General features: G+C 37.6%; 1 protein-coding gene across 2 annotated transcripts in view; it reads left to right on the plus strand.

Annotated features, from left to right (window-relative positions):
- WDR7 (WD repeat domain 7) overlaps window positions 1–27,819 on the plus strand; it is a 382,832-nt gene that overhangs the window by 70,644 nt on the left and 284,369 nt on the right. For both annotated transcript variants that reach the window (XM_011949222.1, XM_011949231.1), the window contains exon 14: window positions 7,200–7,414. In XM_011949222.1, the coding sequence (XP_011804612.1) occupies window positions 7,200–7,414 (215 nt within the window). The remainder of the gene's footprint in view (window positions 1–7,199; window positions 7,415–27,819) is intronic.

Raw genomic sequence — 27,819 nt, forward strand, 5'->3', positions numbered from 1 at the left:
AATGAAATCTAGCAGGGAATTATGAATTAATGTATGTTTGTATGTCTTTTGAAAAACACATAAAGCATGGCTAACAAAAAGCCTGTGTTTTAGGGACTCAGATTGTCATATAAGTAAAGTCTTAGTGACTGTTATTCTTCCTTAAGACTAAGTTTTGAAAACGTTTTTTCACGCTTTTATTTTGATGCATTTAAATTGATGTTTTTCTTTTGTTACTAAAATTGCTGAAGAGAATCAGGAGGTAGTGTTGAAGTTCAGTCTTTTGTTATTAGTGGAGGGTTTTAGTAGCATGTGTTTTCCTCATGTATTTGACCCTTTGCCAGTAGTATTTAATACAGTGGAAATTAGATCTTACATTTGTATTTCATTATATATTGCCATTACATCATCAGCTTTTCTGTACATTTTTGCTTTTCATTCTATTACAAAACATGCAATAGGACAGGGGAAGACACAGAAAATGAATGGGTTAAGAAAAAGAGGTAATTGACTAAAACCTTGGTAAAACCAAGTATAATCAGAGAGTTTCTTTTTTCTCTTTTAATGATTGACTCTATGAAATCTTACATATTTACCTACCTATGTAGTTACCATTTTCATTGCTTCCCTTTTTGAAGGAAGAGGTTTAGAGTGGAGATATGACCGTGCTTACTACTCCCTCCCCTCACAACCGCTCCATGCAATTAATCACTAAGTCTTTCCCATTAGGTCTCCCTCACCTACTTTTTTATTCTTTCCAGTGTACCATTGTAATTTATGGCCATATTTTTCCATACCTAGGCTATCTTTATTGGGTACCCTGCCTACTCTTTCTACCTTCTAATTCATCCTGTACTCTGCTGGGAAATTAATCCTAGGAAAGAAAACACTCACAACACTTGCTTCATATGAATGTCTTAATGAATAAACCATAAACAATATTAGTTCATAAAGCCTTCAGGACAAGGTCTTGCATAGTGTGGCACCTTCCTACCTTTCTGTCTTTACCTCTTGCTGTTCTTTTACACAAACCAGTTTCTCTGGTCAATAATAATTGGGTCACTCCCAATTCTTGTTGCTAGTATCATCCATATTGTTTTCATGATTTTCACTCACTTGGAACATTGCTTTTTTCCTTCCATTTTTTTTGTTTGTTTAAAACAAACAAAAATATCTATGATATTTTCAGGAAATTTGAATAATAAGAATGCAGTCTTGCATATTTACCTGTGTAGTCACCATTTCCATTGCTCTTTATTGCCTTGTGTAGATGCAGATTTTTGCCTAGAGTCATCTTTCTTTTGTCTAAAATTTAATTTTTATTTTAGTGTCAGTCTGCAGGTGATGAATTCTTTCAGCTTTTGCATGTTTGAAAAAACTCTGCTTTATCTTTATTTTTAAAGGCTATTTTCTCCAGATATAGAATTCTAGATCAACAGGTTTTTGTCTTTTGCTTCCTGGGCTCCAGCTGTCTTCCGGGTTGCATTATTTCCGGCGAGAAATCTGCTGTCGTCCTTCTGTTTCTTCTGTATGTAACACTTCTTTTCTCTGGCTGCTTTTAAGATTTTTCCTTAATTACTGGTTTTGAGCAATTTGATTGTGGTTTTCTTTATATTTCTTGTTCTTGGAGTTTGTTATACTTATTAGATCATGGCTGTATAGATTTTATCAAATTTGGAAAACTTTTGGCCATAATTTATTCAAATATATTTTCTCCCCTCCATTTTCTTTTCTTTTCTTTGGAGACTTCAATTATATGTCTTTTAAGCCATTTGAAGTTGTTCTTCAGCTCACTGTGATGGTATTTTCATTAAAAAAATTTTTTTTTGTTTCATTTTATATAATTTCTATTGCTATGCCTTCAAGTTTACTGATATTTTCTTCTATAATGTCTAATCTAATTATTCCTATATAGTATATTTTTCATCCTGAACATTGTAGTTTACATTTCTAAAAGCTAGATTTTGGTCTTTTGATATCTTCTATGTCTCTTTGCAAACCTTTTGAACATCTGGAATATAATTATAATAACTTAATGCCTTTGTCTTCTAATTTTCATATCTTTGTCAGTTCTGGGTTTGTTTTCTTGATTTGATTTTTTTTTTTCACTCAGTATTGATCTTTTTTTTTACATGCCTGGTAATTTTTTTTTTTTTGGGACAGCGGTTCACTCTTGTTTCCCAGGCTGGAGTGCAATGGTCCGATCTCAGTTCACTGCAGTCTCCGCCTCCCAGGTTCAAGTGATTCTCCTGCCTCAAGCCTCCCGAGAAGCTGGGATTACAGACACCACCATGCTCAGTTAATTTTTTGTATTTTTAGTAGAGATGGGGGTTTCATCATGTTGGCCAGGTTGGTCTCGAACTCCTGACCTGAGGTGATCCACCTGTCTTAGCTTCCCAAAGTGCAGGGATTACAGGCATGATCTACCGCGCCTGGCCATGCCTGGTAATTTTTTGTTAGCTACCAGATATTGTGAACTTTATTTTGCTGGGTATTGGATATTTTTGTATTTCTGCAAATATTTTGAGCTTTGTTGTGGGACACAGTTAAATTACTGAGAAACAGTTTGATCCTTTTGGGTCTTGCTTTGTTAGGTAGGGCTGGAGCAGGGTTAAATGTGGAGCTAATTGTTATCTACTGCAAAGAGAAGACCTTCCTGAGAACTGTACCCAGTGGCTCATGAATTGTGAGGTTTCCAGTCTGGCTAGTGATTAGGCACTATTCACAATCCTGTCTGAGTCCTGGGTACTGCACCCTCTAATCTTTTGAAGTGGTTCTTTCCTTGGCCTTGGGTAGTTAGTTTCTTCACAGTCACATAGTAATAGTACTCTGCCAAATATGTAAGGAGGACCTTCTGCAGGTTTCTCTGGAGCTTTCTTTTCACCCTGGTATTCTGTTGCAAACTTATCTGCCTGTACTCTCAGCTAAGGAATCTGTTAGGCTATTTAGACAATGGATGTTAGTCAATCAATGTTCCGACAATGGACATTTGTCAATTAAGGATTGTCTGAAAAAGCATTGTTTCAAATCTTGTATCTATTTTTTCCCAATTATTATACGTAAAAGGGTAAATTCAGTTCCTATTACTCCATCTTGGCTGGAAGCAGAAGTCTTTTCTGCTAATTTGAATTTTCAAAATCTTTAAATATTCAGGCAGAGTCCACTCTTTCCCTAATGTTTTTAAAAACAGGTTTAGTTGGGAATGGATTTTTTTTTTCTATCTTTTGAACCTCTATTAGTCCATTCTCATGCTACTATCAATAAATACCTGAGACTGGCTAATTTATAAAGAAAAGAGGTTTAACAGTTCCACATGGTTGGGGAGGCCTCAGGAAGCTTACAATCATGGTGGAAGGCACTTCTTCATAGGGCGGCAGGAGGGAGAATGAGTGCTGAGCGAAGAGGGAAGCCCCGTATAAAATCATCAGATCTTGTGAGAACTCACTGACTCTCAAGAGAATAGCATAGAGGAAACTGTCTCCATGATTCAGTTATCTCCACCTCATCCTGCCCTTGACACATGGGAATTATTACAATTCAAGGTGAGATTTAGGTGGGGACACAGGGCGAAACCGTATCAGCCTCTTTATTATTCTTTTTGGCTTGTGTTGTTGATTATCCTCTTATGTGCAAATGTTTTGACCCTCACTCATGGAGTGTACATTTCCCTCCTGCCCCAGGAAGTTAATCACCATTGTTGTGTTACAACTATTTAATCTTCAGACTTTATTCTAACTTTTCCAGTTGTTCCACTACAGTCTTTTACTGTGAAAAGATCCAGATTAGAATTGTGCATGGTTAGTTCTATCCCCCTTTCAATTTAAAATAGTCCCTTAGTTCTTCCTTCACCTTAAAGACTGAAAGTTTTGAATATTTCTGGCCAGTCGTTTTATAAAATGTTTCCCAATTTCTGTTTATCTGATGTTTTCTCATGGTTATTTTCAGAATATGTATCTTTGGCAAAAAAATCACTGATATTTTTCTCATTACATCTTATCAGTTGGCATATGATTTTAATTTGTTTCATCACTAGTGTCACTTAAGGTGTTTTTTTGGCTTAGGTCACTTAAGGTGTTTTTTTGGCTTCTTCACTGGAAAATTATTATATTTTTCTTTTTGTAATTAGTAAGCATTTTGTGAAGAGATACTTTGAAACCATGTAAATAGCTTTTCTTTATCAAACATTTAAGTTACTCATTTATTTTCAGTTGGATCTCTATTTTATACAATAGATTACTTTCCTAAACTCGTATGTCATGTCTTGGATTTGGTCTGTGGGAGTCCCTTCACACTGGATATTTTTTTTCTTTCAGCATTGTCTTGCTTTACAGCACAAGTAGATGATGCTGCCTCCTCGTGCGGTTGTGCTTTTTATCCATCCTGGCTGATACCCTGTGACTCATGTCCTCTCTTCCCAGCATGGACATCCTTTCTCCCCTTTTGGGATCCAGTACCCTGTGCAAAGCTGCCTACCTGCATAGATACCCTTTTCACTCTTTGGGCCCCATACCATTCCCCCTCACCATGTGGATGCTCTTCTCATACCTCTTAGACTTCAACCTTCTGTGCCAGGTTGCTTTCATGTGTTGATTTCTTGACCTACCTTTGGGATCTGTACTGGGCTGCCTCACTGTGTGAACTCCCTCCTCTCTCCACTCAGGTTCCAACAGTGTCTCTTGATGCATATGCTTCTGGGGCTGAACTCTGTGTCAAACTGCTGCCACCACCTCTCTCTTGTTTAGCTTCCCTGTACACCCTCTCAGCCTCTGACATACTGCCCTGGGCTGCTGCAGGCCTGCTTTTCACCACCATGCCCCTTATCTGACATGGACTCCTACCTTTGCTCAAGTCTGTTTACTAACTTTGGGCTCAGTTGTTCAAAAGAGGAGAGGAAGTATAAACTTTTGACACCAGAGAGTAAATTAGTTACTTGGTGTTTTTGCAGGTAGTATATTCTCACTTATTTGTTGATTAATGATTTTATTTTGGATATCAATAAGGGAAAGTCACTTAAGCCTTTCCATTATAACTACAAACCACATTTAATAGAGAATTAAGAGCTAGAGCAGTAAATTCTAAATTTATTCCTGTGAAACTTTAAGATATCTGAAAGAATATCATATTATTTTCAAAATCAAATTAATTTACTTAAAATAATCTTTTCCCACAATATTTAAAAACATGATATACATTTGTAAAAAATTGATATCTTACAAATCTTCATGTACAAGAATATGAAGTTCTATACTAATTCAACCATGTAAATATACCCTGTTAACCATGTAGTGTACATCTATTAAGAGTATTTTTCTGTGAGTGTAATATCCCTTCCCCCACTTTAGACTATGAATACTGTTCTCTAACTTGTTATTTTCATTTAACAATATGTTGTGGCTTTTATTCTATGTTAATATATATAGCTGAGCTTTCTTTTAAACGTTGTGTTTGTAACTTCACAGTACTCCTTTTAGTGGATGCATCATAAATTATTGACCCAGTCTACTAATGATAGATATTTAGGTTTCCAAAAAATTTTTCTATTATGATTAAGACAATTATAACCCAACTACACACATATATGTTTGGATATGGTATCATTATTTAGCATAATCTTAGAAGAGGAATTCCTGTGTTAAAGGAAATGTGAGTTTTAAGTTTAATAGAATTTGTTAAAAAATTACTAATTTTTATTTGTACTAAAAATATATTACCAGTTTTCTTACACACTTGAGAATGCTGAATATCTGTACGGTAAGAGATAAATAGTATTTCATTATTGCTTCAATTTGATTTCTTTGATTATTAGTGAGGTTGACATCTTTTTGTATGATTACTACCTATTTGTATTTCTTCTGTCGATTGTTCATATTCTTTAAACATTATTTTGTTGGCTTATTTTTTTCTCATAGATTTGTTACAACTCTGTATTTTGAAGCTGCTAACTCTATCTCCATTTAATCAACAAATAGTTACTCAGTACCTCTAATGTGCCAGGCAGTGTTCAGTGTACCAGGGATACGACTGAACAAAACATCTGAAACTCTTAGCTCTTGTGTAGTTTACATTCTGAGTGGAGAGAGGCAGGTCAAAAATAACAAAAACTTTAAACATATAGTATGTTCTCTGGTGTTCATGTTGTGGAGAAAGTGAAGCAGAAAAGGGAAAATTTGATAAGAGGGCCAGGAAATAACTCAGTGAAAATGTAACATAAAGAGCTTGAAAGGTGGGTGAAGGAGGTGGTGAAGCTTGCATTGGAGGAAATTTGTGCTCTGACTTAGACAAGAAATGCATAGATGGAGATAAATGGAAAGGATGGCCAAATGAGGAAGCTTTAAAGTAGTTGCAGGCCGGGCGCGGTGGCTCATGCGTGTAATCCCAGCACTTTGGGAGGCCGAGGTGGGAGGATCATGAGGTCAGGAAATCGAGACCATCCTGGCAAACACGGTGGAACCCCATCTCTACTAAAAATACATAAAATTAGCCAGGCGTGGTGTTGGGCGCCTGTTGTCCCAGCTACTCGGGAGGCTGAGGCAGGAGAATGGTGTGAATGTGAACCCAGGAGGCGGAGGTTGCAGTGAGCCGAGGTCGTGCCATTGCGCTCCAGCCTGGGCAACAGAGCGAGACTCCATCTCAAAAATAAATAAATAAATAAAGTAGTTGTAAATAGAAGTAGTGGTAATTTCCACAAACATATGCAGAAACATTTGACTAGGTGGTGAGAGTAAGAGTCAAGAATTTGCAGACAGAATGGAGAAATTATAATATGTTTTCTGTTTTGTGGAAGTTTCTTAGAGAAGCTTCAGCAATTATTCAAGGAGGAAAAAAGCAAATTTTAGTAAGATTTTAAGATTGATATACAACTTAGAGGAAGGTCAAGTCATAGATTTTAATATTTGTACTGGTGTGATGGGACAGAAGTAGTCAAGAAAACCATCTGGGAGGTAGAAAGAGTAGAAAAGCCTGGAGAAGGTTGTTGGAATCTTAGCTCTGAACTTGACTTTATTGGGAAGCTGCATGAGGGACTTTGTGGAGAGGAATTAATTGAGGTGGTAGGTACTACATGGAAGATCGTTAGAGGAAGGAAGTACAAAAAAATATTTCCAGGAGGCATTGATAAAACATATTTCTACATAAAAAAATTTCATACCTTTTTTTCTTTACTTAAACTATTCAAAATATTGTAGTATTGTGAAATATTTATGAATATATTTTTCTCACAGGTGCATTGGATCGTTGTGTGATGGGGATAACAGCAGTTGAAATTCTAAATGCTTGTGATGAAGCTGTTCCTGCTGCTGTCGATTCACTTAGTCATCCAGCAGTCAACCTGAAACAAGCTATGACAAGACGTAGTCTTGCTGCTCTTAAAAATATGGCCCATCATAAGCTACAAACCCTTGCAACTAACCTCTTGGCTTCTGAGGCATCTGACAAGGTAAGTTTTGTATGTGGGCTCATGAAGTGTGTAGACCCCAATTTAACTTCATTTAGCAACATGGCTTTGGCATATCTTAGGAAATAATTTTTGAGAGATGACACTTGAAAAATAAGCTTTTGATTTTCATTTAGGTTTATCCAACATAGTTTGAGTTTTTCAAGTACTTGGCATTTGAAAAAGTAAATTATTCTTACCATTCAAATATTTTAAAATCCTTCCGACTGAATTAAGTGACTTTAGTTTCTCAAATTAGGGCAAACAAGTGTATATAATCTGTCTCACTTTTTGGTAGTCTTTCTATTGAAAGGCTGAGCACTAGCTAGTGTCCTAAGGAGTGAAAAAAATAATTTAGGTACAATTAAGATGTCTGTAATTGTGATGTATCATTTTATTAAAATTAGGTTCTGATTTTAGTAAGGTTAAACCATTGTAAAGATTTAAGAAATTGTTTCAGAATAAGTATGATGGCGTTGCAGAAGTACTGAAATTTTTCTGAGACCCAACTCAAACACACTTTCCTTACTGACACTTAATAATCAAAGTATAAGTCACTTCTTCAGTTAACAGAAGATTATCCTATTAAAAAAAACCAGTCCCAATTCATGAATTGGTTACTTATCTTTAGTTTTGTAGAGGCTAGCCACTATTTGGTCTGTGGTATTTGTGTAATGTGGTAGAATTAGAACTAGTTTGTCTTTAGTAATGGATAAATGAAACCTAGAGACAATCTCAATATTTCATCTGAATCACTACTTAAAATTCTAGTTCCATCTAAATATTCATTAGAGTTATTAGTGAATAGCACAAATACTTTTAATTTTAGTCTTTCTTGTTGATTTTCATGTTTTTAAATGGTTAGACATGTGAATAAATAGTGAAGGGGTTGAAAGGCTCATCTGCAGACTTGAAAATTAACCATTAGTTTGTGCGTGCTGATGACACGTGAAGTACTGTAGGCAATTCCACTGACCCACATCCTCCAGTAATTCACAGTAATGTCACCCTTGGATCATTCTTTCTGCCCTCAAGATATAAATGTTTTATCGGCTATGTTGTATTGTGTGTTTCAACAATTGGAACTATGAAACTACATTTTTCCTCTGTGCTTTCAGTAGCATACCCGAAAGTTTGTGAAGAAATCACAGCTTAAATGCATTGACCATACCTGTAATTACTTCCAAGGAATCACATAGCTGTCTCTAGGAATGCAGTGTTCATAGCACATTTTCTGACATGATATGTAATTTGATTTTGAGCAAATTTATAAAACAATACGTTTAAGAGCATGCGTGCATGTTGTGTAACTCCCAGATACATTCTTTTTCTTGATGGTATCCCCTAGAAGTAAAAATTTGGAAAAATAATTATATAACTTGAAAATTAAAGAAAAATGAGTGGTACAGTAACGGTTTTGAATGGCTTTTGTAAGTGGTCATGGTCCATTATGTGATTTTTACAATCTTGTTTGTCCCTGTTTTAATAGCGTATTTTATAGTGCAATTAGTGATAAAAGCACCAGATATCAGAGACACTACACTTAGGTATTGTAAAATATGTTGCTTGTGAACCTCCTTAGTCTTGTAGCAGTGGTAATTGTTGCCTGGCCTACAAGGAAAACAATTATAGAAGGGAAGAAAAAGGCTTAGGAAGCTGAGGCTGCAGGAGGATAATCACTTAATGAAAAATGTATGTTGGCTGGACCATTAGGGATTTCTGTAACTATTTTCTCATGTTGAGTTTGAGGCTCCTTCTGAAGGGAATATTTAAAGAGCTGTCCTCTGGATAGCTTTCTAACCTCAGGAGAAATAAACCCACCCACAGTTAAAAAACAAACAACTAAGAGCTTCTCAATGGTACACGACTTACTTTAGGATATTGGATCTAATTTTTTACATGAGTCTTTCAATGGAAAGTGAAGCCTGTATTGGGATACTCTATAGAAAGTGTCCTGCTTTTTGTCTTGGTAGAATGGTGTTAGCAATCAGGGCTATATGGAAGTAACAGATATTTTATTTTGCTAATTGTGTTAATTATACTGGACATTCAAAACTTTGCAAAGATGGAGAATGTACTATCCTGTGATATTTTTCTCACTAGATCAAGAGGTTATTCAGTAAAATTATACTTTATTATTGTGCAATGAGTCTTTTGCAAGATTGTGTATATTTGAACCCCTTTTCATTTCTCTTGTGAGATATATTTTTTTATTTATATTATGATAACTTATATACTTACCTAATTCTCCCTACTGAAATTCAGTCTTCTTGAGAGCAGGGATTTTTGACTTATTTATCTCTGTGCTTTCCCGTGACATCTAGCAGCAGCTGCTGTGCAATAACTATGTGTTGAATTGGATGATGTAGAACAGAAGGTGCAGAGAGCCATTCCTTTAGCTTTTTTGCCCTGTCTTTTGCAATTCCCTCATACCTGATTGTCTTAAGACCCCTGCTTTGCAGCCTCAAGTCTGTCTGTGTTCAAGAACCTTTAGATGTGGAGATTCATTAGTAACTTGCATTCTTCCTTTGCAAAAGGAAATTTTGTTCAGTTTTGCATATTCTCCCTTTGGTTTTGGTGAGTGAAGTTGTGTAGATATAACTCATTCTCCTTCCTTGCCCTATCTGTATTATCAGTGTTCTAACCCATCCTGAACTTATCTCAACTTTTTATTTTTTATTTTATTTATTTATTTATTTTTCAGATGGAGTCTCACTCTGTTGCCCAGGCTGGAGTGCAGTGGCGCCATCTCAGCTCACTGCAGCTCCGCCTCCCAGGTTCATGCCATTCTCCTGCCTCAGCCTCCTGAGTAGCTGGGACTACAGGCGTCTGCCACTGTGCCCGGCTAATTTTTCGTATTTTTAGTGGAGACGGGGTTTCACCGTATTAGCCAGGATGGTCTCCATCTCCTGACCTCGTGATCCACCTGCCTTGGCCTCCCAAAGTGCTGGGATTGCAGGCGTGAGCACCGTGCCCGGCCGACTTATCTCAACTTTATCCTCTCCTTTATTCCTGTTCCTTTTGGCTGTAGACCATGATAGCTCATTTGTGACAGACTGACATTTTGGGATGGATAATTCTTTGTTGTTGGAGGACTGTAGTCTATATAGTAGGATGTTGAGCATCGTTTCTCTCTTCTACCTACATCGCATCATGCTAGTAGTAGCCTCCTCTTTCCAGTTGTGACAATCAGATGTCTTTAGACATTGTCAAGTTTCCCTTCAGAGGCAAAAAATGGCCCTACTTTAAAACCACTGCTTCTGGAAAAAAAAAAAAAAAAACAGGCTTGAAATACCAGGAATCCTGCATCCTGCATCCTCTATCCTATCCGTCTTCTCCCTTCCCTACCCTGGTTTTTTTAATCTCATTCTTCCTCAGGATAGTGAAGCCATCACCAACCCTTAGTCCATCTACCCATTTTGGCAGAGTTAGTTCTTACATTCTTTTTATGCTCACATTTTTTTTGTTTATACCTTTCCCAAAACACTTTTCCCTTTGTATAGGGTATTTTTTGTTCTTTATATTTGTCTTCCCTACTAGATTTTGAACTTCTTCAGGACAGGAATTCAGTTTTTCATCTTTTTATTTCCAATACTCAATGTAGTATAACTATATTACATTGTAGTATAAGTACACATAGAGTATGGTACATACTAGTGAAAAATGGTAGTTGCTCAAGAAATTTAGTAGGAAGTTTGAGGTGTCTATTAGAATTGTGTTGTAGAGGAACTTGAATGCAAAGCTGAGGACGTAATTTAATGGGTGCTGACATGTTGAATACTTTTAAAAGGATACTTTTGATTGCTTAAGAAATATTTTGTCATATCTAACATTTTTATGTAAGACACTTACAAATACTGATTTGGGAAATGAATTGTGAGGTTACTGGAATGATAAAGTGAGAGGTCATGGGGACTGGAAATAGGATTAGGTGCTAGAAATGTGGAAGAGGGGATGGTTAGGAAGCTGTTGCATAAGTTGAATAAGTAGGACTTCACTCTGGTCTTGAAGAGTTTGATGTTCAAGATTATTTCAGAGACCAAAACCCGGCTGAAGGGAGAATGGCAGTGCTATTAATGGGAATGTACAGGCCATGGAATAGTCTTTCAGGGTGATTGTAATAGGAGACGTGCATTTTATTGGTATTGTTAGGAGTTGGGGTGTGTGCAAGTCAGCAAAATACCTTTGAGAAATAAGTGACATGATGGTGAGATAGAATAGAGATGGTATTATTTTTTTCCCAAATAGATGCTGGAGTGTAGAGCCTGACTTAGACTGCAGTTCACATTTTGGGGTGCCTGCTGTCATTTGATTTTTTTCAGATATGCTCTTTTCCTGAATTGTCACTGCAAATAGATGAGTTAGTTCTTATTGTCCCCAATTAGTAGCTGATGCACCTAAAGACAGTTGGATGGAACAAGGATTGACAAACTCTATAAAGGGCTAGATAGTAAATATTTTAGGCTTTGTGCACTGTCTCTGTCACAGTGACTTAACTTTGCTTTATGGTGTGAAAGCAGGCATAGGCAATATGTGAACAGATGAGCATGGCTGCTTTCCAATAAAACTATTTTCAGAAGCAGGTGGTGAGTTGGATTTGGCCCATGGGCCATAGTTTGCCGACTCCTACATCAGAAGATAGTAGTGTTAATATCAAGAGTGTAGGTATGGTTCTCTGGTGGAATGGCTTTTGCTTTATTTTTATAAAAGCAGTTCAAAAGAGTGGTTAAGAGCCTGGGTTCTGGTGACAGGCATGTCTGTGTTCAAATTATGTTTCTATAGTTCTATAACTTGCTGACCATGGGTGACCTTGGGCAGGTAACCTCCAGTGGCCTTCGGTTATCTTTAAAACAAAATTCAAACTTCTTACAGTGGCCTCTGAGACTCTGTGTGATCAGACGTATGCTTCCCTCGTTTAATTTTATTTTTCAATCCTTGATTATTCCAGTTCTAGCCAACTGACTCTTTTTTAAAATATGACTATTTGTTGAATGGATTAACGAATGAGAAAAATGAATGAATTATACTTAGTACATTTTGACTACTGGTAATGCATTGCAAAATCTTGGTACAGAATTACAGGATAGAAATTGAGAGCTGTTTGTAAAGTTATCCTTTAAGAAATTCTTTTTAAGCCACATCTTCATATGATATTATTGAGGGACAGAGTATGGAAATGGAAGAAATTTGAAGACAGAATACCTGTTTAGATATCAGGAAGATGAAGATGAGCCAGTGAGAAGCAGAGAAAGAGAAATCATACAGGCAGATTCTAGATCACACATACAGTTGAAAACAAAAGTAAAAGGTCTACAGTTTATCAGAGAAATGAAATAACATTAAGAATTGGGGTGTGTGGCTGGGCACAGTGGCTCACACCTGTAATCCCAGCACTTTGGGATGCCAAGGTGGGCAGATCATGAGGTCAGGAGATCGAGACCATCCTGGCTAACACGGTGAAACCCTGTCTCTACTAAAAATACAAAAATTAGCTGGTTGTGGTGGCGGGCGCCTGTAGTTACTACTCCGGAGGCTACTCTGGAGGCTGAGGCAGGAGAATGGCATGAACCTGCGAGGTGGAGCTTGCAGTGAGCTGAGTTCGTGCCATTGCACTCCAGCCTGGGCTACAGAGCGAGACTCCGTCTCAACCAAAAAAAAAAAAAAAAAAGAATTGGGGTGTGTAGGTTTAGTAATTAGGAAAGCCACTGGTGATGATTAAGAGAGCTGTTTTGGTAGAGTTGGTTTGGTCAGAAATCAGGGTACAGTGAGCTGAGTATGAGAAGTGGAGGTAAAGAGTGTGGAAGAAATTAGCTTTTGATGGAAAAAGGGGAGGGTAGTAGCTTCAGTGGCTAGGGATTTAAGAGCAGGGTTTATACTCTGTTTAGGAGATCACTGAGCATTTATTTTGGTGGAAGGATAATGGGTGGGCCGATGCAGGAGGACATGGTATTAAGAACAGAGCTGGAGAGTTTACCCTTACTAGAAATTGTTTCCTTGTAATTGGTAATGATTAAAGAGAGGGAGATGAATGTACCAAGTCATTTTCAGTGGAAGAGAATGAAAGTAGGCTGTGATTTCTGTTAAAAGGAAGGAAGAGATGGTTATAATTCTTTGGAGATAGAGCCGTCTTTTTTTTTTCTCTTTTTTCTTTTTTTAATCCCAGCACCACACAGCATAAGCAGTTCACTAGATTAGGAGTTAGAGAAGATTTGTAAAATATAGATAACCAGTCATTTATAGATTGTACATGATGATATTTGGCGAATGCATACATGAATATGTTAAGAAGATGGTCTGAATATATCAGGTGATGTTTCTGACATGTTTTTCTTGTAAAGCATTTGCCACATATATGGTTCTTCATAGAGAAATCTTGGGCTAAAGCGGTTTTATTAGTGAAGGTAGAAAACTGTTACTGCCATGAAATTCATTTCTTCATCCTACTGTGTGTAATTTTCTGTTCTGCAGCTTTACATCTTGGGCATTGTTGTGCCAATCAGAATCACCTTATTTATAGGGGAAAATGATGAGGCTGAGGAAGTGGAAAAATGACCAGGATGATTTATCTTTTACCTTACGTTTCTCTCATGTTGTCTAATTAGTCAAAAGCCTGAAAAAAAATGAATGGGCTATATTTGCAAAGGTCAGTAGCTTTGTATTCTGTGTAACGAGGCGAGAGAATGGAATTTAGAAGTCAAATACAACCTACTAAGAACACAGTCTGTGTTTTTTGCTTGCAAAATTCACTCTAAAAACATTTGTACTGATTGAATTGACTTTATGATTCACTGTGAAAAGGGCACTCACTGTAAGGTACAGACAAGGACAAGCCAAATGACGTTGTGTACAGGATACCAGGCCTTGTTTAGTGAACTGTTTTTGTCCTTAGAAGAATTCTTATGATATGTGTGACCTTTGAAGAATCAATTAAACTTGCTTAACATTCTATCCCAAAACTTTAATGAATATTTTAATAGAAAATATGAGTATGTTGATAATATAAGTATATTAATTATTATATATTCATAAGTATGTAAGATTTGTTTGTCCTCAGTGGTTGTTAGGACAAAATTTTAAACTACACCAATTGTTGTCTAGTACCTCATAAATAAAGGAGCCTTAGTTAAGCTGTCCGGTCTTAAGAAAACAAAGGAGTAAATGCCTGTCACTATAGGAGGGGAAATACATTTTCTCATCAAATAAAGGAAACTTTAGTCCCCTTCCATTCTGGAGAGATATTAGAAGTAATATTATTCCAGTAGTAAAATAATCATGATATTCTAACATGCTTATTATTAGCTTTGGTGATTATATGATATAGAGATATTTAAAACTTGGCCAGGCACAGTGGTTCATGCCTGTAATCCCAGCACACTGGGAGGCCAAGGTGGGCGGATTGTTTGAACTCAGGAGTTGGAGACCAGCCTAGGCAATGGTGAAACTCTGTCTTTGCAAAAATTAGCCAGGCATAGTGGCACATACCTGTGGTCCCAGCTGCTCTGGGGGCTGGGGTGGGAGGATTGCTTGAGCCCAGGAGGTTGAGGCTGCATTGAGCTGAGATCATGCCATAGCACTATAGCCTGGGTGACAGAGCAAGACCCTGTCTCAAACAACAACAGCAACAAAACAAAACAAAACAAAATTAATGTCAGTCTCTCACATGATAACAGATATGATACTCTGAAAGAATTATGTTTGGGTATCATAATAATTATGCTCATACTTTTGATTGCTTTTGCTTTCTGAATCCTGGCACTTAAAAGCTAAGAATAGCAATCGGAATTTTTTTCTTCTCTATGATTTGGCATATTAAAATATGGACTTTGTGGATTCCCTGAAATGTCCAGATCATTTAGATAGCATAAAATCCTTTTTTTTTTTCCCTGCAAAATGTGTTGTTTAACTTTTTGAATAGGAAACATTATGATTGCTATCTTTTAATTAAGATGTATTGAATGTTAACTCTTTTTTGGTAACTCAGTGCAAACATTGGTTGTAATAATGGGTCCTAGATTTACCTGTGGATAAAATATTATCCACATTTACTTCCTTTCCAAGTTTCCCAGACTGCTGGATTTTTTCTGAATTGCTTCTTTATAAACCTTTTATCTCTTTGCTCTTCTCTTAACTGTTATGGCCACTGCTGATCTCTGCTACTCTATTTCTATTTTTCTCTGAAAACTGATCTAATAGTGTTTAGATCTACCATGTTAACATTTGAGTTACATTTCTCTCGCCTGTTTTTATGTTTGTTTATTTTTTTTTTCTTGGCCTCTTTCAGATTCAGCAAATATATTTTGCTGAGACCAGCTTGGTGGGGGAGACCCTAACCCAGCAGCACTAGAGGAATTAAAGAAAGACACACAGAAATATAGAGGTGTGAAGTGGGAAATCAGGGGTCTCACAGCCTTCAGAGCTGAGAGCCCTGAACAGAGATTTACCCACATATGTATTAACAGCAAGCCAGTCATTAGCATTGTTTCTATAAATATTACATTAACTAAAAGTATCCCTAATGGGAAATGAAGGGATGGGCTGAAATAAAGGGATGGGTTGGGCTAGTTATCTGCAGCAGGAGCATGTCCTTAAGGCACGGATCGCTTATGCTATTGTTTGTGGTTTAAGAGTGCCTTAAAACAGTTTTCCACCCTGGGTGGGCCAGTTGTTCCTTGCCCTCATTCCGGTAAACCCACAACCTTCCAGCGTGGGCGTTAAGGCCATCATGAACAGTGCTGCAGAGATTTTATGGCCAGATTTTGGGGGGCCTGTTCCCGACAATAATTAAATTTTACTTTCCCTTTCTTTTACTTGTTAGCTATAGATTCTGTTAGTATTCTCTTAGTTTTTGCCCTAGAGATTATAAGTACATCTTTGACTTACTACACTCTAAAACAAATTATTCCTATTAGAATTTCTCTGCTAGTGCTAGAGCCTTAGAACATTACAATTCCATTTGCCGCCTTCTTTTTACATTTCAGTTGCCATGCATTGTAACTTTACATATACTTTAAATTCCACTAGACGTTATTATTGTTTTCTTCAGTCAATATTATTTAATATTGTCCTTATAGTTAACCTCTGTTCTTTTTGTACTTTACATTTTCTTTTTTTGGAGTAATCCAATTTGGTATTTTTTTTATTTATTTATTTTTATTTTTTATTATACTTTAAGTTCTAGGGTACATGTGCACAACGTGCAGGTTTGTTACATATGTACACATGTGCCATGTTGGTGTGCTTCACCCATTAACTTTTCATTTACATTAGGGATATCTCCTAATGCTATTCCTCCCCCCTCTCCCCACTCCACGACAGGCCCTGGTGTGTGATGTTCCCCTTCCTATGTCCAGATGTTCTCATTGTTCAGTTCCCACCTATGAGTGAGAACATGCAGTGTTTGGTTTTCTGTTCTTGCGATAGTTTGCTGAGAATGAAGGTTTCCAGCTGCATCCATGTCCCTACAAAGGACTTGAACTCATTCTTTTTTATGGCTACATAGTTTTCCTTGGTGTATATGTGCCACATTTTCTTAATCCAGTCTGTCATTGATGGACATTTGGGTTGGTTCCAAGTCTTTGCTATTGTGAATAGTGCCGCAATAAATATATGTGAGCATGTGTCTTTATGGCAGCATGATTTATAATCCTTTGGGTATATACCCAGTAATGAGGTAGCTGGGTCAAATGGTATTTCTAGTTCTAGATCCTTGAGGAATCACCACACTGTCTTCCATAATGGTTGAACTAGTTTACAGTCCCACCAACTGTGTAAAAGCGTTCCTATTTCTCCACATCCTCTCCAGCACCTGTTGTTTCCTGATTTTTTAATGATTGCCACTCTAACTGGTGTGAGATGGTATCTCATTGTGGTTTTGATTTGCATTTCTCTGATGGCCAGTGATGATGAGCTTTCATGTGTCTGTTGGCTGCATAAATGTCTTCTTTTGAGAAGTGTCTTTTCATATCCTTTGCCCACTTTTTGTTGGGGTTGTGGCATGCCAACATTCAAATTCAGGAAATACAGAGAATGCCACAAAGATACTCCTTGAGAAGAGCAACTCCAAGACATATAATTGTCAGATTCACTAAATTGAAATGAAGGAAAAAATGTTAAGGGCAGTCAGGGAGAAAGGTCGGGTTACCCACAAAGGGATGCCCATCAGACTAACTGTGGATCTCTCGGCAGAAACTCTACAAGCCAGAAGAGAGTGGGGGGCAATATTCAACATTCTTAAAGAAAAGAATTTTCAACCGAGAATTTCATATCCAGCCAAACTAAGCTTCATAAGTGAAGGAGAAATAAAATCCTTTATGGACAAGCAAATCCTGAGAGATTTTGTCACCACCGGGCCTGCCCTAAAAGAGCTCCTGAAGGAAGCACTGAACATGGAAAGGAACAACCAGTACCAGCCACTGCAAAAGCATTCCAAATTGTATAGACTGTCTAAGCTAGGACGAAACTGCATCAACTAACGAGCAAAATAACCAGCTAACATCATAATGACAGAATCAAATTCACACATAACAATATTAACCTTAAATGTAAATGCACTAAATACTCCAGTTAAAAGACACAGACTGGCAAATTGGATAAAGAGTTAAGACCCATCAGTGTGCTGTATTCTGGAGACCCATCTCACATGCAGAGACATACATAGGCTCAAAGGAAAGGGATGGAAGAAGATCCACCAAGCAAATGGAAAACAAAAAAAAAAGCAGGGGTTGCAATCCTGGTCTCTGATAAAACAGACTTTAAACCAGCGAAGATCAAAAGAGACAAAGAAGGCCATTACATAAGAGTAAAGGGATCAATTCAACAAGAAGAGCTAACTATCCTAAATATGTTTGCATCCAATACAGGAGCACCCAGATTCATAAAGCAAGTCCTTAGAGACCTACAACGAGACTCAGACTCCCACACAATAATAATGGGAGACTTTAACACCCCACTGTCAACATTAGACAGATCAACGAGACAGAAAGTTAACAAGGATATCCTGGAATCAAACTCAACTCTGCACCAAGCAGACCTAATAGACATCTACAGAACTCTCCACCCCAAATCAACAGAATATACGTTCTTCTCAGCACCACATCACACTTATTCCAAAATTGACCACATAGTTGGAAGTAAAGCACTCCCCAGCAAATGTAAAAGAACAGAAATTATAACAAACTGTCTCTCAGACCACAATGCAATCATACTGAAACTCAGGATTAAGATACTCACTAAAAACCACTCAACTACATGGAAACTGAACAACCTGCTCCTGAATGACTACTGGGTACATAATGTAATGAAGGCAGAAATAAAGATGTTCTTTGAAATCAATGAGAACAAAGACATAACATACCAGAATCTCTGGGACACATTTAAAGCAGTATGTAGAGGGAAATTTATAGCACTAAATGCCCACAAGAGAAAGCAGGAAAGATCTAAAATTGACACCCTAACATCACAATTAAAACAACTAGATAAGCAAGAGCAAAAATATTCAAAAGCTAGCAGAAGGCAAGAAATAACTAAGGTCAGAGCAGAACTAAAGGAGATGGAGACACGAAAAACTCTCCTTTGCCCGTTTTTAAAAAAATGTTTTTCATAGGTCTAATGTTCTTCTCTGTATTTTGTAATCTTTTTCTCCCTCTGTGTTTCAATGTTTATATTTTCTGTGTTCCACAGGACTAATGTTTTCTGCTCTGTTTTTCCACAAACTCCTTTACTTAGTTACTACTTTTTGTTGTTATTAGTCTTTATTTTTAGAGTACCCATCTGATCCTTTTGTAAAAATAGATTTCAGTTATCTACTGAAATTCTTTATCTTTTTATCTTCTTTTTCCAACATTTTCTGTATTTCCTTGAACATATTAATCCTAATTATCTTAAAATCTTTTTCTGCCAATTCTAATATCTGTATTACTGGTGACTCTCTTTTAATTGCCTATAATTTCAGTTTTATGCTGTGATCTGTTGGCATGTTTAGTAATTTTTTGCTAAATACCAGATATTGTAGATAAAAAATGTAGCTTGTTCAAATGATGTCCTCTTCTAGAGGGGGCTCACCCTTTCTCTGCTGGTCAGATAGAATAAAGGCTGACCAACTAATATAATCAGGGACTAACCTGAGTCAAGGCTAGGTTGCAGTATTTTAAATCTCTGCCTACCTGTGATTTTGCTTCTACTTCTCTAGTCCTTCCAGGGCTTCCAACAGAGATCCTGGAGTATTTAACGAGGTTCTTCTGCTTGTCGAGTCCTGAATCCTGACTCTTATCTTCTTAGCATGACAACCCTGCCAAAAACTCTGTTTTGTTTTCTAGAGACATTCCTAGTTTCCCTACACAACTTCAGTATTTGGCATTTGACATGAATGGCCCCGTGTCAGCTTCTGTTTTCTTTCCCTCCCTTCTCACTAGGATCTTGGTCCCTTGAATATTCAATTTTCTCTTTAGCCCTACAAGACTTTCAAAAGCTCTGTTGCTTTCTATATTCCCAGTGATGGTCCTACTGCTTGCTTGATCTCTGCTTTATCCAAGGTAGTTTAAAACCAACATGTTTAAGATTGAACTCAAAATCATGTCCCATAGAATGTTCCATTTCTCATTATTTGGTACTACCTAGTGTGTGCAAGCTGTGGCCTACAGGTCAATAGGGCCCTTAAGCTATGAATGGTTTTTATATTTTAAAAGTATTCTTAAGAATATGTGACATAAAGCTTTGTGGCCCTCAAAGTTTAAAGTATTTGCTACGTGACTCTTTACAGAAAAGGTTTGCCAATACTTTTTCTGTCATACTAACTGTCATCACTGTTTGTCCCATTATCTATATTAAAAATCCTAAATGTTATCCAACTATCTTCTCTTGAAAACCAATCCAAAATGAACTTTTGTCATTTTTATCTCCTTCTGAAAGCAGTCTTCTCTCTGCCTCTGCCACTCTTCTAGTGTATGATCTTTCCCCCAGGTAATACCTTATGATTGATATTTTTGTATTTAATCAGCACTTCCTGCTCCCACAAATCTGACATCTGCTCCAAGTTCTCCATTAAAGTAAAAGTCCACTGTTACAGGACTCTCACACACGTAGAAAATTACCCTATATGTAGGTTGTGAGTGCATGTGCTCCTTTATGGGTAAATGTATGTGTGCATCATGTGTATATATTTCAGAGAGTTTGTAATGGATACATTAAAAATTTCCACCTCAGGGTGCCTTTCCACCAAGTCTTCTCCAGTTTGAAGGAAATGAGTTTTAGGTTACTATGAATGCAATCTCAACCATTACATTAAGGAATAAAACTAAATTCTCAAAATTAACTAAATATTTAATTCATATTTGCTAAGTTTCTGGTGATTACAGGATTCTTGGCTCTTTTCCCTTTTTAAGGATCCTTGAATTAGACATGACTGGATTTATTGTGGTGATTGCATAATACCATCAAATAATGACATATACAATGGAACAACCCTTCCTGAAGCCTAATAAACCCTGTGGTTCTAGTGCCTTATTGACCCTGTGCTTTACATATAATAGGTGTTCAATGGATTTATGAATGGGATTCATAGTTCATACTAAATATAATTTATCATGTTCTGAGCCAACGGAAAGCAGTCTTGTTCTATGATGGTTTTAAATTCAGAACAATTTTTTTTCCTTGCAAATACATTAACAAAAATATACTATATTAAGAAGAAATATACATTATTGTGGAATGTTGGTTAAATACAGCTAAGGAGAAATTTCTTTCACTATCTCACATCATAAATCAAATAGTAGAATGCTGAGAGAATAGGGAGTGCTAGGTGAATTAAACCCTATGACCTTTTCAGCAGCCAGATCTTTCTAGTCCTTGTGTATGATACTTTAAAATATTTAACTCTTATTTGGGAACTCAAAGGTATTGTGAAGTAATTTATAAAAATATACATATTTATGTCAAAATACTAATACTTTAATATTTTGGGAATTGAAATAATTTATTCTCTTCTAATATGTTTGAAAATCTGTTCTTTATGAGAACATATAGAAGTTTTCCAAACATCTTGACTTTTAAAGCCTCTGTTAGAAAATAATTGAATCAGTCAAGTTCAGTTAAACATTTATTGACTACTAGGTACTGTGTTAGGTCCTGGGGAACCAAATGAATAAGACATATTTACCTTCAGAAAATACACACAGATAAATACAATTCAATAAAGTAGCGGAGATAGCTGAGACATGTAGAAAGTATTGCTGAAGGCTGTCTTAGCTTGAGGTGATTGGGACTGGCTTCTTGGAGGAGGAGACATTCAAGGATGAGTAGATATAGTCAGATGATGGAAGCAGATGGGTTGCGGTGTGTTCCGGGAGGACTAGGTGGCCCAAGCAAAGCGGGAAGTAGGAAATACCATATGCGGGGAGACAGTTGTGGTGGGAAATGAGGCGAGTCCATTGAAGCACCATGTGAAGGTGCTTAAGCTTTATCTTTTAACTCAGTGGCTTTCAAAGTTGAAAAAAAAAATAGCTTTGTAATCCTGCTCTCAAAAGAAATTATATATGAAAGCCAGTATGTAAAACAGACAAGAGGTAATAGGGAGGAGAGTTTAAATTCAAGAACTATTTGTGAGTTAGATTTGGTGAGACTTCGTGATTGTTCAGGTATGGGTGGAAGGAAGGTTGGCCCACAGGTTTTCTGATTGGGTGATATAATAGAAAGTAGCTCTATCACGTGTGATATCGAATATAAGAGCAGGTTTTGTCCGGGATGATGAGGAGTTGCTTTGTTTATGGTAAGTATGGGGTTCCTATAGGGCATCTATGTTGTGATGTCTGCCAGACCTTTAAGAGAGTGAAACTTGAGGCAGGACTGTGGTGATGAGACATACGAAAGATGGTTCTTAGTACTGTGGAAGTGGAGGAGATCATTCAGAGGTAGACTCTGGGCTTGCTAACCTTAAGGGAGGAGGGAAAGGAAATGATTTAGAGGAGGAGTGGTGTGAGGCATGTGAGGAGAGCCAAGAGAATGGGCTAACCTGTAAACAGAGGGAATCAAGAGTGTCAGGCAGAGTAGAGAGTAATCACTTGTGTCAAATGGCAGTAGATGTTGGTATTAGAAGGATCAAAATGTGTTTGTCAGTGAAGTCATTAGTATTCTTTTTAAGAACTGTCTTCCCAGGACGATGAGAGCAGAAGGTTGATTGTGGAGGGTTAAGGAGTGAAAGGAAAGTGTGGAAATAGAAATAGTAACAAATGTAGAATACTTTTGAAAGATGTGTATAAGAAGAGAAGGAAAGAGAGTAGCTAGAGGGAGATGTAGTTTTGAAGACAGCTGAGAGTATCTGTGGGCTGAGGATGATGATCCAGTAGTGAAAGGAGCATTCTAGATCAGGATAGGGAGGAATTGATAATTGATGAAGGTAGGTTCCCCAGGGCATGATAGAGTGGGCGATTTCAAAGGTAAAGGGAGGGAAGGCAGTTGGCCTTGATGTGGAGGAGGAAAACCTTATTTCTGAAACTGAAGGGAAAGAGCACAGGCTGGGTGTCCAGATGGGTATGTTTCTGTGGATAGTGGATGGGGATTGAGGAGAGAACATTCCTAAAGCCTTCCCATTTCTCCCAGAAGTTGGCGGTAAGATTGTCCGTAGGGAGGAAGGGAGTGATCCTGAGTTGGGGACCTGATGAGAGTGGTAGGGATTAGGGAAGGAGGGGTCTGAGAGCCAGTGTAAGGATTCACTGAATTTGTAGTTGAAATGCAGATGTTAAAGGGAATGGAGGGTGGTTGTGAAACACTGATTGCTAGGACCGACTGTGTTAGCACAGACAAGGAAGGGGAAGAGGGGCTGATGGTCTTTGAGGAAATTGTGGAATCCAGGGCCTGAATGCCCCATGATAGTGGTTCCCAAACCATGCTGCATCTGAAATCACCTGAGGATCTTTAGGGACTACTGGCACCTGGCTCCTACACGAGGATTTTCTGATTTAATTGGTATGGGGTGCAACCTTTGTGTGGGAGGTTTCAAAGGTTCCCAGATGATTCCCACCCACAGGTTGCAGCAGTTTGTGCTCCAAGAGGCTGAAGAGCAGGTGTGGGGAAGATCTGGAACTCTAGAAGGTGTGGCCAGAGTGGGGATATTAGCATTTAAGGTTTCTCAGGTAAGGACAGGACCCAGTGTGCATGGCCGTGGGAGTGGCTGGCTGAGGTTGAGTGGAGGGGAAGTTGTGAAAGTTACTATGGCTTTTAGTATTTGGTGGTGCACTTTCCTGGTCTTTTCTCCTCCCACTGGATAAAGAGCCTCGTGATAAGAATGCAGTGCCATCTAACAGGCTAATTTGGGAGTAAGGATTAAGATAGCATTTAACAATAGGATTCATACATGCCTTATGAATGTGTTTTGGAAAATTATAGTTTAAAATATTGTTGATGCAAGTAAAAATTTCCAAACTAAATGACGAATCTAATAGGAACTTGCAATTTGAAAGCAAGATAACAGCATTTGAAAGCCAGCGCTTATGATGTACAGATTATTAAGGCATCCTTTATGTGAGACTGTCCAGTGTTCATATGCAGTAAAATTTTTGTACCATTACTCTACAGTTCATAATAATATGACATCTAATTAGAATGCTGAAAGTCTCCAGAACAGCAGGCCCCAACCTTTTTGGCACCAGGGACTGGTTTCATGCAAGACAGTCTTTTCATGGCCTGGGGTAGATGGTTTTGGGATGAAACTGGCATAGTTAGAGTCTCATAAGGAGTGCACACGTAAATCCCTTGCATACACAGTTCACAATAGAGTTTTCACTCCTATGAGAAGCTAATACTGCTGCTGATGTGACAGGAGGTGGAGCTCAGGTGGTAGTACTCACTTGCCTGCCGCTTACCTTCTGCTGTAGAACCCCATTCCTAAAAAGCCGTGGACCTGTGGACCAGTGCCAGTTCGTGACCTGAAGGTTGGGGACTCTTGTTCTAGAAAACTGGTCACGTGCTAATTTAAGGTTATAAATAGCAAAATATAAAAATAGCACTTGTAGCATAATTAGTGAAAGTAACCTTAGTAATTCACTTTACTGAATTACCCTATGCTTAACGTTGTGTCATTTGCCCTCCTACTTTGAATCCTTTTACATCTCATAAGGAAGCCCCTTGACCCCCAACAACTGCAGACCATAAGTTGAAATCACTGACCTATACGAATGCTGAACTTCCCTGAGACAATGGATGGCCAGCAAAGGTGTGAGCCAGGGACAATGACTTCAAGGTTTAAACATTTTTTCCAGTGTGAATCTCATAAGATGATTTATATGACATGATATTGCAGGCCCTAAAATTAACCTTGAATAGAAATATCTCAGGGAGACAGTTTACTGCATTGTCCAAGTTTAAGAAGTATAATTGGTACATAGTGGTTGTGGCTGGAATTCTATATGATGCTGTCAACTGACTACAACAGGTAAAATATATCCAAAGATCTTTCTGTTAATGTCTTCCACTGATCTCTCTCTTATTTTGTATAAAAATACGGATTTTTCCTAATTACATTCACATCTCAATCACAATCACACCAAGCAGCAATCAGCTCTGGTAAAAGTGATATTTTCTCAGGCAAACAGATGGGTAGAACGGACGAGGTAGGAAAAAGAATGGGAACGGTAAAAGGGGAAGGGATTTATCAGCATAAGCCAGGATTTTAGGTTGTTACAGTGTAATGTTACTTGGTTTTTAGTCTCCTTCACTTCTATTTCAGTAAGTGTAGTACTTGCTGTATGCTTGTCCCACCCTTCACCTGGCTAACTCCTACTCATCTCATGAGCATGAGTTCTGTGACCTCTGTCCCTACAAAGCCTTCCTGAATTTTTCAAGTATAATAATACAGCCAAATCAGACAGGGGTAGTTGGGTCTCTTCCTCTCTGATTCTCTGGCACTTGGATTATATTGCTATCCTAGTACTTATTCTATAGTACCAATATATGTAAGCAAGTAGATATATTTATTTCCATCTCTACTTCTTCATATCAGAGTTTCTCAACCTCAACACTATTGACATTTTTGGCTGAATAATTTTTTCTTGTGGAATCCTGTGCACTGCAGTATTTTTCGCACCATCCCTAGCCTCTACCAACTAGATGCTATTAGCACCCCTTCCAGGTTGTCACTAGCAAAGTGTCTCCAGACGTTACCAAGTGTCCCTTGGGAGTGAGGGGAGAATTACCGCCTGCTCAAAACCACTGCTCTGTATCAGACAAAGAGCTTCTCAGAGGACCACACCATATTGCTTCTCATATTTCCAGTGCTCAGCATGAAGTGTTCATTGAATCACTAAATAACCCAGGATTTGAGGGTTCACTAATGTGGAGTGGATTCGCTCTTTCCCTCACCACCTCCTTTCTCTCTAAAATCTCTACAGAATGAATGTTGAGAGTCTCTTGATAGCTAGAATTATTCAAAACATGTAGGAAGTGGTAGGCAGATGGAAGTCAGGCAGGAGGAACCTGACTTCCTCTTGTATTGTCACCATTGACTTGCTGTGTGACCTTAGGTGGCTGACTTATCTCTTATCTTCAACTTGGTTTTAGTTTTAAAATTGGTATAATAGGGTTGTAATGAAGTTAAATGGGATAACATGTTTGAAAACATCACAGTAGTTGTTCAACATACATAGCTTAATACTCTTGATTGATTGATCCATGCATTCATTCAGCATATATTGAGTGCATACTATAAGCTAGGCCCCAAGCTAGAACCAGCTGGAGAGGGCATAAGTTACACCCACACCCAGTGGGCCCTGGGCCCTGGCGTTGGAGGAGTTCCTGCTGTGATGTGGGAGAAAAGTGTGCAGTTCATTGTGTTGAGCTTTTTACTACTTAAGGTATGAACCAAGTGGGAGAGAACCCCAAGGAGACAAACTGACCTGAAAGGTTGTTGGGAAGGCTTTTCAGAAGAGAGAGGCTTGACATTAGGAGGAAGAACATCCCAGGCAAAGGGAGCAGCCTGTGCTGATGCACGTGGGCATGGCCACTGTGCGGAGAGAATAGTGAGATGTGGGCCAAGTTGGACAGTGATGAAAGAAGAGTTCAAAATAGCTTAGAATCTACGTGAGCATGAACATTTCAAATTAGGGCTTGTTCATCACAGTGCCCCAGGGTCGAATAGGGCAGTTTTTTTTTCTTCTTTTCATTTTCTCATTATTAGCCTTATCCTTGTTCTTACCAAGTGGAGCCTCCTGGAATCTCACCCTTGTTTCCATTCATTTACAAGTGTGTTAAGGGTTTCAGCATATCTAGAAGGGTGTGTTATACTAGGAGCTCTTTGGATTTTTGCATTTTGTTTCTTTCACTTCGTATAAACTATGTTCACATGTATCTTTGATACATTCATTTGAGATAAAATGAGCAGGGTTTTGTTATCTCTCCCTTACCAGTGAAAGGAATACTGCTTGCATTATCTGTTCGCTGTTTACAACAACTCATTGAGGCAGGCAGTCTTTTCTTTATTTGGAAGATAGAAGAATTGATGCTAGGGAAGTTAACTGAGTTGTGTAAAGGTCTGTACAGTGAGGAACACTCCTGGTCTTGTTACTTTGGTAACTTGGCCCTTTGGGAAGAGTTGAAAAATCAATCTCTTGTACTACTGTTGTGGAAGCTCTTAATATATTGATCTTCTAACCTCTTAATATATTAACACTATTTGGATATTATTATTCAGACATTATCCAGTGAGACATGGTCTACAGAAATATCTTTGAAAGATATATTCTTTATCAAAGGCATGACCTAAATGTTTATACTTAATGGTTAAAACTTACTTAGTTGATTTATATTTTATATCATATTAAATTATAGTGTAATATCAAACCTTAAAATCTCAGTCAGTTAAATATCTCTAGTTTATGCTTATTAACATGCTTGTTAATGAAAACACATGAAAAGTCAAATAACATGAACTCCATGACTATATTGTCATTCACACCTACTCATGAAGACTTATCCTGTCTAAAATAAAATATTTAAGATGAATAGTGGTATATATTGTCTATTTCCAACATAAATGGATTCTCTGATGAAAGAAAACTCACTTGTATTATCCTAACTCTTAATGTTAAGTAACAGCAAAACAACAGCAGAGGGCACCAAATATCCATTTCAGTCTTCCACAGTTTCTTGACATTTTCTCATTTTTGTGCCTCCCTTTTCACTCTCTGCCTTTCACCTCCTTCCTTCCTTTCTTCCTTTTTTCTAGTACTTAAAATATTTAATATTGAAACCATATTGTGCATATTTTTTAGTGGATTATGAAGTTTTTCCCTTAGCTATTTAAAAATTATGTCAAGACATCAATTTGTTTTTATTCAGTGACCTTTTTACATTTGACATGCAGCAGAATTTCAGAAATTCTTTTAAAAACTTTTATTCAATAAACATTCTATACTAAATCAATA

The sequence above is a fragment of the Colobus angolensis genome, unplaced genomic scaffold, assembly GCF_000951035.1.
Source record: "Colobus angolensis palliatus isolate OR3802 unplaced genomic scaffold, Cang.pa_1.0 Scaffold108, whole genome shotgun sequence".
NCBI lineage: Eukaryota > Metazoa > Chordata > Mammalia > Primates > Cercopithecidae > Colobus > Colobus angolensis.